The 14,337-nt window shown below is 45.9% G+C and overlaps 1 protein-coding gene across 1 annotated transcript in view; it reads left to right on the top strand.

Annotated features, from left to right (window-relative positions):
* LOC133403686 (CD209 antigen-like protein E) overlaps positions 1-14,337 on the top strand; it is a 34,643-nt gene that overhangs the window by 4,303 nt on the left and 16,003 nt on the right. Inside the window, exon 3 of the mRNA XM_061678816.1 lies at positions 13,305-13,456. Coding sequence (XP_061534800.1) covers positions 13,305-13,456 — 152 coding nt within the window. The remainder of the gene's footprint in view (positions 1-13,304; positions 13,457-14,337) is intronic.

Genomic DNA, 14,337 nt, shown 5'->3' with positions numbered 1-14,337 from the left:
CGGTTTATTTAGCCTTTATTACAGTTTATTGTCTTCTCCTACAGTCAAAGGGGGGTGGGTATCTATCTTGCGACCCTAGAAAAGTTAAATGTAGACTTAGCAGTTTAAAATAAAAAACTAGAAAAAAAAAACTTTTTATCCATCTATACATTTTCTTCAGCTTATCCAGGGACTGGTCCCAGGGGCAGCAGTTTAAGAAGGGAAGCAGAGAGTTTCCTCTCCCCAGCCACTTCGTCAAGCTCTTCCAGGGCCTCCTCCCGGTGGGACGTGCTTAGAACACCTCACCAGGGAGGCGTCCATGGGGCATCCTAATCAGATGCCTGAGCCACCTCATCTGGCTCCTATCGATTTGGAGGAGAAGCGACTTGATTCTCAGCCCCTCACGGATGACCGTGCTTCTCACCCTATCGCTAAGGGTGAGCCCAGACACCCTGTGGAGGAAACTAATATGACCTCTTTTATCCACAATCTTGTTCTCTCGATCTCAAGAACATAGGTGAGGGTAGGACTTCACTTTTCGGCTCAGCTCCTTTACCACAACAGACCGATACAGAGTTCGCGTCACTGCAGACAATGCGCTTATCCATCTGTCGATCACCCGCTCCTTTCTTCCCTCACCGTGAACAAGACCCCAAGATACTTGAACTCTTCCACTTGGGGCAGGAGCTCTTCCTTGACCCGGTGAGCGCACTCCATTTGGCATGGGACAGTATCAGATTCTGACGGTTGAGCAAAAATACCACTGTATCACACTATTTAAATTACAGCTCTAAAATCTGTTAGTTTGACAAATTTGGGTAAATAAAAACTTTTTCCCATTGAAGATCCATTTTATTTTTAAATAAAATATATAATGTATGGTCCATAATTGAACATCCATCCAACCATTTTCTGTACCGCTTATCCTCACGAGGGTTGTGGGCGTGCTGGAGCCTACCCAAGCTATCTTCGGGCGAGAGGCGGGCCACACCCTGAACTGGTCACCAGTCAATCGCAGGGCACATGTAAACAAATGACCATTCACACCTACGGGCAATTTAGAGTCTTCAATGCACCGACCACGCATGTTTTTGGGATGTGGGAGGAAACCGGAGTACCCGGAGAAAACCCACATAGGCACGGAGAGAACATGCAAACTCCACAGAGGCGGGGCCGGGATTTGAACCCCAATCCTCAGAACTGTGAGGCAGATGTGCTAACCAGTCGGTTACCGTGCCGCCCTTTATTAAACATGTTTCAGGTAAAGTTTAAATAAATAACACTTAGTAACTCACAATGTCACATCAGTGGTGAGCAATTTTTAGAACAGACCAGCGGGTACCCGTGGTCCTTGGGGGCTACCTTGTGCTTGCATAGTGCTTCAAGAAATGTTTAACCTGCTTTGGATAAGTCACAGGAGTTGATGAGACCAGAAAAAAACACTTCTGCTTCTGCTGTTAAGAAGTAATGGTACTTATACTCCGTTTCGATTATCTAAATGTCGCTTGCTACTTTTATTGATCAACTATTTCATGCGCGAGACGACGACTTCGACGACGATTCGCCTGTCGATCTCCCGTTCCATTCTTCCCTCACTCGTGAACAAGACCCCAAGAAATTTAAACTCCTTAACTTGGGGAAGGATTTCATCCCCGACCTGGAGAGGGCACTCTACCCTTTTACGATTAAGGACCATGGTCTCAGATTTAGAGGTGCTGATTCTCATCCCAGCCGCTTCACACTCGGCTGCGAACCACTCCAGTGAGAGTTGGAGATCACGGCCTGATGAAGCCAACAGAACCACATCATCTGCAAAAAGAAACCGGACCCCCTCTATGACTCGGCTGCTCCTAGAAATTCTGTCCATAAAAAATATGAATAGAATCGGTGACAAAGTGCAGCCTTGGCGGAGTCCAACCCTCACTGGAAATGAGTCCGACTGACTGCCGGCAATGCGTACCAAACTCTGACACTGGTCGTACAGGGATCAGGTGGTTCGGTACCCCATACTCCCGAAGCACCCTCCACAGGACTCCCCGAGGAACATGGTCGAAGGCCTTCTCCAAGTCCACAAAACACATGTAGACTGGTTGGGCGAACTCCCATGCACCCTCGAGGACCCTGCCGAGGGTGAAGCGCTGGTCCACTGTTCTACGGTCAGGACGAAAACCACACCGCTCCTCCTGAATCTGAGATTCAACTTCCCGACGGACACTCCTCTCCAGCACCTCTGAATAGACCTTACCAGGGAGGCTGAGGAGTGTGATCCCCCTGTAGTTGGAACACACCATCCGGTCCCCCTTCTTAAAAAGGGGGACCACCACCCCAGTCTGCCAATAAAACACTGTCCCCGATGTCCATGCGATGTTGCGGAGGCGTGTCAACCAGGACTGCCCCATAACATCCAGAGCCTGTATGAACTCCGTGCGAATCTCATCGACCCCCGGGGCCTTGCCACCGAAGAGCTTTTAACCATCTCGGTGACCTCAACCCCAGACATAGGAAGCCCGCCTCAGAGAACCCAGACTCTGCTCCCTCATGGAAAGGCGTGTCGGTGGAATTGGGGAGGTCCTCGAAGTATTCTCACCACCGATTCACAACGTCTCGAGTCGAGGTCAGCAGCGCCTCATCCCCCACTATACACAGTGTTGATGGTACACTGCTCCCCCTTCCTGAGACGCCGAATGGTGGACCAGAATTTCCTCGAAGCCGTCCGGAAGTTGTTCTCCATGGCCTCACCGAACTCCTCCCACACCTGGGTTTTTGCCTCAGGGACCACCAAAGCCGCATTCCGCTTGGCCAGCCGGTACCCATCAGCTGCCTCAGGAGTCCCACAGTCCAAAAAGGCATGATAGGACTCCTCCTTCAGCTTGACAGCATCCCTCACCGCTGGTGTCCACCAACGGGTTCGGGGATTGCCGCCACCACAGGCACCGACTACCTTACGGCCACAGCTGTCGGCCACCTTGGCAATAGAGGCGCGGAACATGGTCCACTCGGACTCAATATCCCCTGCCTCCCCCAGGACGTGGGTGAAGTTCTGCTGCACGTGGCAGTTGAAACTCCTTCTGACAGGGGATTCTGCCAGACATTCCCAGCAGACCCTCACAATACGTTTGGGCCTGCCACCTCGGACCGGCCCATTGGAGTCAACCAACTTGGAGTCAACTCACCACCAGGTGGTGATCAGTTGACAGCTCTGCCCCTCTCTTCACCCGAGTGTGCAAGACATGCGGCCGCAAGTCCGATAACACGACCAGAAAGTCAATCATCGAACTGCGACCTAGGGTGTCCTGGTGCCAAGTGCATATCTGGACACCCTTATACTTGAAAATGGTGTTCGTTATGGACAATCCGTTGTGAGCACAGACGTCCAATAGCAGAAGACCACTCGGGCTCTGATCAGGGGGGCCATTACTCCCAATCACTCCCTTCCAGGTCTCACTGTCATTGCCCACGTGAGCATTGAAGTCCCCCAGTAGAACGATGGCGTCACCAGCGGGAGCGCTCTCCAGCACCCCTTCTAAGAACTCCAAAAAGGGTGGGTGCTCTGAACTGCTGTTTGGTGCATAGGCATAAATAACAGTCAGGCCCCGTCCCCCCACCCGAAGGCGGAGTGAAGCTACGCTCTCGTCCACTGGGGTGAACCCCAACGTACAGGCGCCGAGCCGGGGGGCAATAAGTATACCCACACCTGCTCGGCGCCTCTCACCGTGGGCAACTCCAGAGTGGAAGAGAGTCCAACCCCTCTCAAGAGGACTGGTACCAGAGCCCAAGCTGTGTGTAGAGGCGAGTCCGACTATATCTAGTCGGAACTTCTCGACCTCACACACCATGATCGGGCTCCTTCCCTGCCAGAGATGTGACATTCCACGTCCCGAGAGCCAGCTTCTGTAGCCGGGGATCGGATCGCCAAGGTCCCTGCCTTCGGCCACTGCCCAGGTCACACTGCACCCGACTCCTATGGCCCCTCCCACAGGTGGTGAGCCCATGGGAAGGGCGCTGTTTGCGTCAATCAAATTTAAGCAATAGTGACGTTTAAATCTAGTTCACCAATCAAACGACATAAGAAAGTCACATGACCTCACACGTCTTCCATTGGGCTTCCCGGGCATAAGTATTAACATAAGCCAGCCCCGCTGATTGTCGTGCCGACGTGGCAGCCATGTTGGCAATCTCGTCGTTATCATGAAGGCAAGGGCCCGCTACTCGTGTTTACATTTAGATGAACAAAAACAACAGCTTTCATGTATTGTAGTATTTGTCTGGCACTGTCTGCCCAAATTTCAGCTAATTTATAACTTGAGAAAACACAGTGCAGTAAATTTCTGATTTTTCTTTCTTTTTTTTTTTCTTTTTTTTGTTTTTGTTTGTTTTGACGGTGCATACACACACACACATGCACACACATACACAGCAGCATCAGAATTTGCACATTCACATTTTATTTTGTAATTTTTTTTTATTGATGTTCATGCTGTGGTTAAAAAAATCAGGTTACTCACGATTTACTCAGTACTTGAGTCATTTTTGCTGTGTACTTTTTACTCTTAATGTTTTGGGGAACTACTTTTTACTTGAGTCATATTGTCAAGTAACAGTACTCTTACTTGAGGATAATGTTTGGCTACTCTACCCACCTCTGGAGCGGACATCATCTATTGGTATTCTTATGTTTAAGCAACATTTTTGTTCATCAGATCAGCCAATGTCGTATTTGTTGCACTGGTCTTTTGTATTTTCGCATTGAGGTGCTGCGGATCATGGCCCTCGTTGTGGTCCCAAAGGAACCGCAAAGCACATGCAACATGGGCGACGAGTTTATCCACTAGTACATCTTGTATTAATTAGGAAATGCGGCTACAATCATCTAATTAGTTGAGGGATGTTAATGTTAAATGTATTAAGCGACAGAGCGATGTTAGGGATTATGTCACAACACAGAATGAACTAACTTCTAATTCAGAAATGAACAATGAAAACTGAAAAATATTGTACTTACTATTTTCCTGGATGAAGCATTAGCATTAATGATTTTAGTCAATTCTTTTCAAGAATGAGAGTGCTGAAAGAGGAGGATGCTATTCACGTGGCACAGCTCGAAGCAGGCAACAGGTGCAGGTGGAGATGGGCTTGGGTGAAGTTGGAGGCCAGAACAAAAAAGTAGTGAGGCAAATTTTATTTTAGTCTTACATTTTGTCCATCAACATGTGCTTGAGTGGTGTAAATAAGTTTTTCTGTGTGAAGAAAGTTTTTTTTGCCTTATTGTACTCTTCCGAGTCTTCCAGATTGCTTAATTTATGTTAAAATCAAAAATATGCCCCCAGATCTCCTCTACAATGTGTTTTTTTTGGTCACATTTTTCATGCCTTTGGTGTTTGCATGTCTGTCATATGCATGTGACATGATGTTCATTCACTAATAAGTTCCATACACACGCTATAGGCTTTAATTGCTTGTGCTGGGACCACTAATAATAACACGGGTTATATTAAGATATCAACTGACAGGTTCTTACAGGTGTTAAGACGCAATAAAAAGCATCCCACCGCACCACTCATCAGTCGCACTGCCTGCTCATTTGCCACATCCTGTCCTGTCTTTTCTGTCCTCTCTCATCTTGTTCTTTTGGTGAGTTGTTGCATGTCCTCCGGGTGTCTGTCAAATAAGAATTTAATTAATTTACGAGAAAGTAATAAGCCGGGAGAGACGTTTGCGTTACTTCCGTTTTATCGTAATTTTGAATTTAATTGTTTGTTAATGTCTCGGAAAAGGGCACCACGTCAATTTGTTTTTCAAGTTTTACTTAAGGCGAAATGACGACAAACCTTTTTTAATCAGTCTTAATCTGGAGGTTGCGACACTACGAAATTTTGAGTCCTCAGTTACAGAGGTTTATTTAAATTCAGAACACACAGAATACGATCAAGAGTGGAATTTTATGGTATATTTAATGAAACACACAACTACAACTACAAAAAGAAAATAACACTGAGGGTAAAAGAGAGTAAGAAAATGAGGCGTACGAAAATGGAAAAGCCAGCCAGGACCCAGGGCGGTCCCTCAGCACAACCGAAGCGCCCCGATCAGTCCCAAAGGGAGGGGCAAGGGTATCGGACCACCACCCCTCACGCCCAATCTTCCCCCACCCGCTACCCAGCGCGCCCCCGGAGAGCATGGGGGCCCCAACCACCAACAGGGCCCAATGCAGGAGCCAGCTGCCACCCGAAAAGGTCACAGTCCGCCAAAAGCGAGCCCATGTAAAGCCGCTGCCAGGAGCAATGACAGGTGAGGGCAAAGAAGTGGAGAGAGGAAGGGGGGACTCAGGCGGGAGAGGTGGGGGGGGACCAATCTCCGCGTGGCCCATCAACCGAATGTGGGGACATATGCCCCAGGAGTCAAGCCAAGAGAAATATGAATACCCACCCTATTACTCTTGTTGCCAGGTCCCAAACTGCCAAACATTGTTCCGGTACTGTGATCATGTGTGGTGGGGTGTCATTGGTGGGTGATGACCCGCAACCATCACTCCCACCCAGGCCAACTAGCTCCCCAAAGGATGTGTGAATGTATGTGGTGTATTTATAAAAGTAAAAAAAAAATAAAAAAAGACAGAGCAGGCCGGTGTGCCGGAACACCTGGCCGAGTGTCCTGCCCAGCCCGACACTGCCCTCCCCCTACTGAGGAGTGTATGATGTTTTCAACCTGGAGGACCGGCCGAGAACAGAAGGGGGGCAACCGGACCAGAGACAAGCACATATGTGCCAGGACCCGGCCTGGCGTACCGCTCATCATGCCTCGTGCCAGCCCCCCAGGGGACCCTCAATGATATGTTAATGTGCTGAATGTGCGAAATGTGTGTGAGGAATAAAAATGTGCGTGAAGTGTGTTAAGAGGCTAGACTCCTGCGGGCCCTAACAGGCTCGACCGGCTGGAAGACCGTAGAGATAAGGGGGGCAGCACCTCACCACCCCACAGCTGTTCTGCCGTATCGCTATTGCCAGTGGTTCGACACATTCAGTAGTATGAAAAATTATATTCACACGTAGCAACTCACAATTTGCACTGTATTTACTAATGGTGGAATGCACGTTTGTCAGTGGCTTTTTATTAATCATCGTGATCGTATATTCACAGAGCCTAGAGCTGAATGTGGGGACTATGACAGGAAAATCTCGGGAGTTGGTTGACATGATGATTAAGAGAAAAGTTTATCTATTGTGTCTCCACGAGATCAGGTGGAAAGACAGTAAGGCTAGAAGTTTAGGGGCAGGGTTTAAATTATTTTACCATGGTGTAGATGGGAAGAGAAATGGAGTCGGGGTTATTTTAAAAGAAGAGTTTGCTAAGAATGTCTTGGAGGTGAAAAGAGTATCCGATCGAGTGATGAGGCTGAAATTTGAAATTGAGGTTGTTATGTATAATGTGATTAGCTGCTATGCCCCACAGGTAGGATGTGACCTAGAGGTGAAAGAGAAATTCTGGAAGGAGCTAGACGAAGTAGTTCTGAGCATCCCAGACAGAGAGAGCGTCGAGATTGGTGCATATTTTAATGGTCATGTTGGTGAAGGAAATAGGGGTGATGAAGAAGTGATGGGTAAGTACGGCATCCAGGAAAGGAACTTGGAGGGACAGATGGTGGTAGACTTTGCAAAAAGGATGCAAATGGCTGTAGTGAACACTTTTTAACAGAAGAGGCAGGAACATAGGGTGACCTACAAGAGCAGAGGTAGAAGCACGCAGGTGGAATACATCTTGTGCAGACGATATAATCTGAAGGAGGTTACCGACTGTAAGGTAGTGGTAGAGGAGAGTGTGGCTAGACAGCATAGGGTGGTGGTGTATAAAATGACTGTGGTGGATTAGGAAGATTAGGAAGACAAATGCAGAGCAAAGAACCATGTGGTGGAAGCTGAGACAGGACGAGTGTTTGCAGCTTTTCGGGAAGAGGTGAGAAGGCTCTCGGTGGACAGGACGAGCTTCCAGAAGACTGGACCACTGCAGCCAAGGTGACCAGAGAGGCAACCAGGAGAGTACTTGGTGTATCTCTCGCAGGAAAGGAGAGAAGGAGAATTCCTGGTGGAACCTCACAGTACAGGAAATCATACAAGGAAAAAGGTTAACTAAGAAGAAGTGGGACACTGAGCGGACCGAGGAGAGGCAAAAGGAATACATTGAGATGCGACACAGGGCAAAGGTAGAGGTGGCAAAGGCCAAACAAGAGGCATATGATGACATGTTTGCCAGGTTGGACACTAAAGAAGGAAAAAAGGATCTCTACAGGCTGGCCAGACAGAGGGATAGAGATGGGAAGGATGTGCAGCAGGTTAGGGTGATTCAGGATATAGATGGAAATATGTTGACTGGTGACAGTTGTGTGCAAGATAGATGGAAAGAATACTTCGAGGAGTTGATAAATGAGGAAAATGAGAGAGAAGGGAGAGTCGAAGAGGCAAGTGTGGTGGACCAGGAAGTGGCAATGATTAGTAAGGAGGAAGTTAGAAAGGCAGAAAAGAGGATGAAAAATGGAAAGTCAGTTGGTCCTGATGACATTCCTGTGGAAGTATGGAAGCATCTAGCTTGGTCAATAGAATTATAGCGGGTGAGAAGATGCCTGAAGAATGGAGGAAAAGTGTGCTGGTGCCCATTTTTAAGAACAAGGGTGATGTGCAGAGCTGTGCGAACTATAGAGGAATAAAGTTACACGCAAGTAATAGAGTTAAGGTTACGCGCTCTCTAGTATAGTTTTTGTGTTTTTCGTGCGTCTTTGGAGACATTACACGACTCACTTACACAAGGGGAGACTTGCTAAGCATCAAGGAGGCTATGCCGGACTTTCTTTCACCAATTTTCGCAAATCCGCTCAGTTTTTTTCCCCGAGTTACTCACCGGAGCGGCGCATGGAGGCAGAGGCAGAGGCGACGCCACAGAGGGAAGCGAGCCGGCATCCAGGTGAAACTCCGGAAGAGAGGATACAGATTGGCGTTACCGTCAATCCACCTCGCGAATGTACGCTCCCTACCCAACAAAATGGACGAGCTTCATCTCCTGTTAAAGACCAGTAAAGACTTCGGACGTTCCGCGGCCATGTGCTTCACGGAGACCTGGCTTTGCGACGCTGTACCCGATGGCTCCGTCATTCTTCCCGGCTTCCATATTCACCGAGCAGACCGCGACATGGAATCAACGGGGAAAACAAACGGCGGCGGGATATGCTTCTATATCAACAAAACATGGTGTACGGACGTCACGGAGCTCAGCATACACTGCAGCCTGCATTTGGAGTTGCTGTTTTTTAACTGTAAGCCATTCTACTCGCCGCGTGAGTTCGCATCATTCCTTCTCGCTGGCGCGTGCATCCCGCCTCAAGCTAACACGAACGCCGCACTGCTAACGCTCGCAGAATAAGTCAACGAAATGAAAAAAAAAACACCCGGACTCACCCCTCATTATTCTTGGGGACTTTAACAAAGCTAAACTCAACCACGAACTCCCTAAATACAAGCAGCACATCGACTGTCCTACCAGGGAAAATAATATTTTATACCACTGCTATACTACGCTAAAAAACTCATACCGTGCTATACCTCGTGCAGCCCTGGGCTCGTCTGATCACTGCTTAATTTACTTAATACCGACATACAGGCAAGAACGTAAATGCGCAAAGCCTACAGTGAAAAAGTGGACCAATGAAGCAAAGATGGAACTTCAAAGCTGTTTAGATTGCACAGACTGGAGTGTCTTTGAAAATTCAGCTGGCAGCCTGGATGAATATACGGACACTGTCACATCCTATATCAGTTTCTGTGAAGAGGTTTGTGTCCCAACAAAGTCATTTTGCACTTACAAACAACAACAAGCCGTGGTTCACTGCTAAACTTAAGCAGCTTCGCCAAGCTAAGGAAGATTCATATCAGAGCGGGGACAGGGCCCTGTATAATTGAGCTAGAAACCAGCTTACTAAAGAAATTAACATTGCAAAGAGGAACTATGCAGAAAAAAAAAATAAAAAATGCCCCGGCATTACCAGACAACTAGCATTGTTCAGTGACTTTTTTTTTTTTTTTTTTTTGTCAATGTCTCTGTGTTCTCGGTCAATTGACTGTCTGTTGCCGTACTAGAGCAGCTCCAACTACAGCTCCAACTACCGGAGACAAATTCCTTGTGTGTTTTTTGGACATGGCAAATAAAGATGATTCTGATTCTGAAGTTCATGAGGCGCACAATGAAGTTATTGGAAAGAGTAGTGGAGGCTAGACTCAGGACAGAAGTGAGTATTTGCAAGCAACAGTATGGTTTCATGCCTAGAAAGAGTACCACAGATGCATTATTTGCCTTGAGGATGTTGATGGAAAAGTACAGAGACGGTCAGAAGGAGCTACATTGTGTCTTTGTAGATCTAGAGAACGCCTATGACAGAGTACCCAGAGAGGAACTGTGGTACTGCATGCGGAAGTCTGGAGTGGCAGAGAAGTATGTTAGAATGATACAGGACATGTACGAGGGCAGCAGAACAGCGGTGAGGTGTGCTGTAGGTGTGACAGAAGAATTTAAGGTGGAGGTGGGACTGCATCAGGGATCAGCCCTGAGTCCCTTCCTGTTTGCAGTGGTGATGGATAGGCTGACAGATGAGGTTAGACTGGAATCCCCGTGGACCATGATGTTTGCAGATGACATTGTGTGCAGTGAAAGCAGGGAGCAGGTGAAGGAACAGTTGGAAAGATTGAGGCATGCACTGGAAATCAGAGGAATGAAGATGAGCCGAAGTAAGGCAGAATATATGTGCATGAATGAGAGGGGTGGTGGGGGAAGAGTAAGGCTATGAGGGAGAAGAGATAGCAAGAGTGGAGGACATTTAATACTTGGGGTCAACAGTCCAGAGCATTGGTGAGTGTGGTCAGGAAGTGAAGAAACGGGTCCAAGCAGGTTGGAACGGGTGTAGGAAGGTGTCAGGTGTGTTTTGTGACAGAAGAGTCTCTGCTAGGATGACGGGCAATGTTTATAAAACAGTGGTGAGGCCAGCCATGATGTACAGATTAGAGACAGTGGCACTGAAGAGACAACAGGAAGCAGAGCTGGAGGTGGCGGAAATGAAGATGTTGAGGTTCGCTCTCGGAGTGACCAGATTGGACAAAATTAGAAATGAGGGACAGCCAAGGTTCGATGTTTTGGAGACAAAGTTAAAGAGAGCAGATTGTGTGTAGCTGATAAATGGCTTTTGCTTTGCATAGTAGAGTTTCAAGTTGCACTTACGGTTGTAGCGCCGAACTATATTTTGAGTTTGATTCTCCAAACCCAATCCCTAAATTCCTTGCAATTGTACGTTGAGGAACTTTGTCCTTAAACTGTTGGACTATTTTCTCACGCACTTGTTCACAAAGAGGTGAACCTCGCCCCATCTTTGCTTGTGAATGACTGAGCAATTGAGGGAAGCTCCTTTTCTACCCAATCATGGCACCCACCTGTTCCCCATTAGCCTGTTCAGCTGTGGGATGTTCCAAAGAGGTGTTTGTTGAGCATTCCTCAACTTTCTCAGTCTTTTTTGCCACCGGTCCCAGCTTTTTTGGAACGTTGTTTCAACCATAAAATTCTAAGTGAATGATTATTTGCGAAAAACAATCAAGTTTATCAGTTTGAACATTAAATATCTTGTCTTTGTAGTGTATTCAATTAAATCTATGTTGAACGTGATTTTCAAATCATTGTATTCTGTTTTTATTTAACGTCCCAACTTCATTGGAATTGGGGTTGCAGGTTCATCCTCAGTTTCTGCTTTGAAATGCACTTTCACCATGTAAGCACTCGTAGTTTTATTTAAAAATGATAGTCACATTTTTAAAGGCTATTTTTGAACATTACTTTCTTTGTTGTTCCTAATTTTTGCAATCGTGGGTTGTGACTTTGCAACAATTAAAAAAAAAAAAAAAAAAAAAAAAATGGAGGTCCCAGGGTGACAACATTTGAGAACCAGTTATTAAGTAGAGTAATATAAACAATTGGTTGTCAAATAACTTGTCACGCTGGGACCCAGATTTTTCTGTTGCTAAATCGCAAACCACTATTACAGCTAATTTAGGAACAACAAAGAACACCTATTGTTCAAAAATAGCACCTGAAAACAATTTCATCCTATTTTTAAACATCACTACATTACGACACTGTGCTTACATATTCAACGTGCCTTTTAGAGCACCGTATTAAGAAACTGAAGATTAACATCACAATTTTATGAATAAAATGAGTAAAATTAAATACCACAATTGTACAAAATTCAGCCAAAGTTAATTGAGTGAAGTTTATATACAACCACTTACTTTTTTTACTTATTTTTTTTACTTATTTTAACACTCTTTTCATCCGATGAATGCATAGGAGGTGAACAAGATATTCATTAAATGGTCGTGAGGGTTGTTATGGGGGAGGGGAAATCTTCATTCAAAATAATGGAGACAGAGATACCAATCTAATTTGTGGCAGGTATTTTCCACACACACATAAATATCGGTATGAAAAAGTATTGGCCCTCTTCTCAAATTCTGATATTTTTGCATCGTTTCCCCACTTTGTTTTAAGATCATCAGACAAATCAATGTAAATGTCAGACAAATACAACCCAAGTGAACTTAAAAGGCTATTTTTAAATTGTGATTTCCTTTATTAAGGGAAAAAAAATATATATTCAAAATGAAAAATAATGGTCCCCTTAATGTAATAACTGGTTTGGCCATCTTCAGCAGCAGCAACTGAAATTAAGTGTTTTCTATAACTGGCAATGAGTCTTTCACATCTGTGTATAGATTATTTTGGCCCACTCTTTCTTGCAGAATTGTTTGAATTCAGCAAAAAAAAAAAAAAAAAAAAAAAAAAAAAACAGTTTTTGAGCATGAACGGCCTATTTAAGGTCATGCTACTGCATTTCAATAAGATTCAAGTCTGGAATTTGACCACTCCAAAACTTTCATTTTGTCTTTTTAAGCCATTCAGAAGTTGACTTTGCTAGTGTGTTTTTCAAGGAATTGCACAATCTGGAGACTGGCTGCTTGCTGCCACACTTTCGATCTCACCCATGTATTTGAACAGGAACTGTGCAAATTCAGCCATTGTAACTGTGAAATCATGGATATTATCGAATTTAAAAAGATGAAAGATGAAAAGCACAGACCAGAGAACTAAAATGTAAAATAATTTTATGTCATTATTTATTTACCCTTCACATGCAGGTGAGGCTCTGCCTACCCTGACTGCACATCCCTGGTTTGTTGCTACGTATGCTTTGTGTTGCAACAGTTCTCCATCCAACATTGAGTTAACCCGTCTGTGTGCAGGTACAACGGAAGAGAGCTGTCCGCAGGGCTGGCTACAGTTTAGCGGCAGTTGTTACTATATTTCCTCGCAGAGGAGGTCTTGGGACAACAGCCGTCGGGACTGTCTGCAAAGAGATGCTGACCTGGTTATCATTGACAGCAGACAGGAACAGGTATTTTTATGTGAAGAGAAAATAAACCTCAATGTGACATCTTTTAGGAGATTATCTTGGAATAATCTCAGAAAAAAATGATGGAACTGGTCTGAAATCTGCAATGTCTTGGTCCAGTTCCAAATGCAATGACAGACAGAACAGATAAATGCTCTTCTGTTAGATGACAGGAAGTACATACAGTAATTAATGTATACACTGTCCCAGTCCCATGTTGACTGCATCATCCGCAGACCTGTTCGCTTGGTAGGCAAACTGCAGGGGGTCCAGCAGGGGACCTGTGACACTCTTGAGGTGGTCCAGCACGAGACGTTCAAAGGACTTCATGACCACAGATGTCAAAGCGACAGGCCTGTAGTCATTCAGACCCGAGATTGCAGGTTTCTTGGGGACTGGTGGAGCGTTTGAAACAGGATGGAGCGTTTGAAACAGGATGGAAATTCGCACAGTTCCAGAGATCTATTGAATATCTGTGTGAAGCTGGTCCGCACAGGCGTGGAGGCAGGATGGGGACACATGGTCCGGGCCTGCCGCTTTGTTAATCTTTTGTTGTTTGAAGATGCGTCTCACATCCTGTTCATGGATGGTTAACGCAGAAGTCAGAGGTGTGATTGTGGTCGCGGGTGCGGCCGGGTGGGTGTGTGGAGTGAAACTGTCCTTTTCAAATCTGCAATAGAAGGTATTCAAGTCGTTGGCGAGTGTGCTATTGTTCTCAGCGCTAAACTGTTTTTCCAACTTAGCTGCATAGTTCCTCTTTGCAATGTTAATTTGTTTAGTCAGCTGGTTGCTAGCTCGATTATACAGGGCCCTGTCCCCACTCTGATATGCGTCCTCCTTAGCTTGGCGAAGCTGCTTAAGTTTAGCAGTGAACCACGGCTTGT

The sequence above is a fragment of the Phycodurus eques genome, chromosome 6 (genome assembly GCF_024500275.1).
Source record: "Phycodurus eques isolate BA_2022a chromosome 6, UOR_Pequ_1.1, whole genome shotgun sequence".
Classification (NCBI taxonomy): domain Eukaryota; kingdom Metazoa; phylum Chordata; class Actinopteri; order Syngnathiformes; family Syngnathidae; genus Phycodurus; species Phycodurus eques.
Note: the sequence above shows the minus strand (reverse complement) of the source record. Positions and strands in the feature narration are given on the sequence as shown.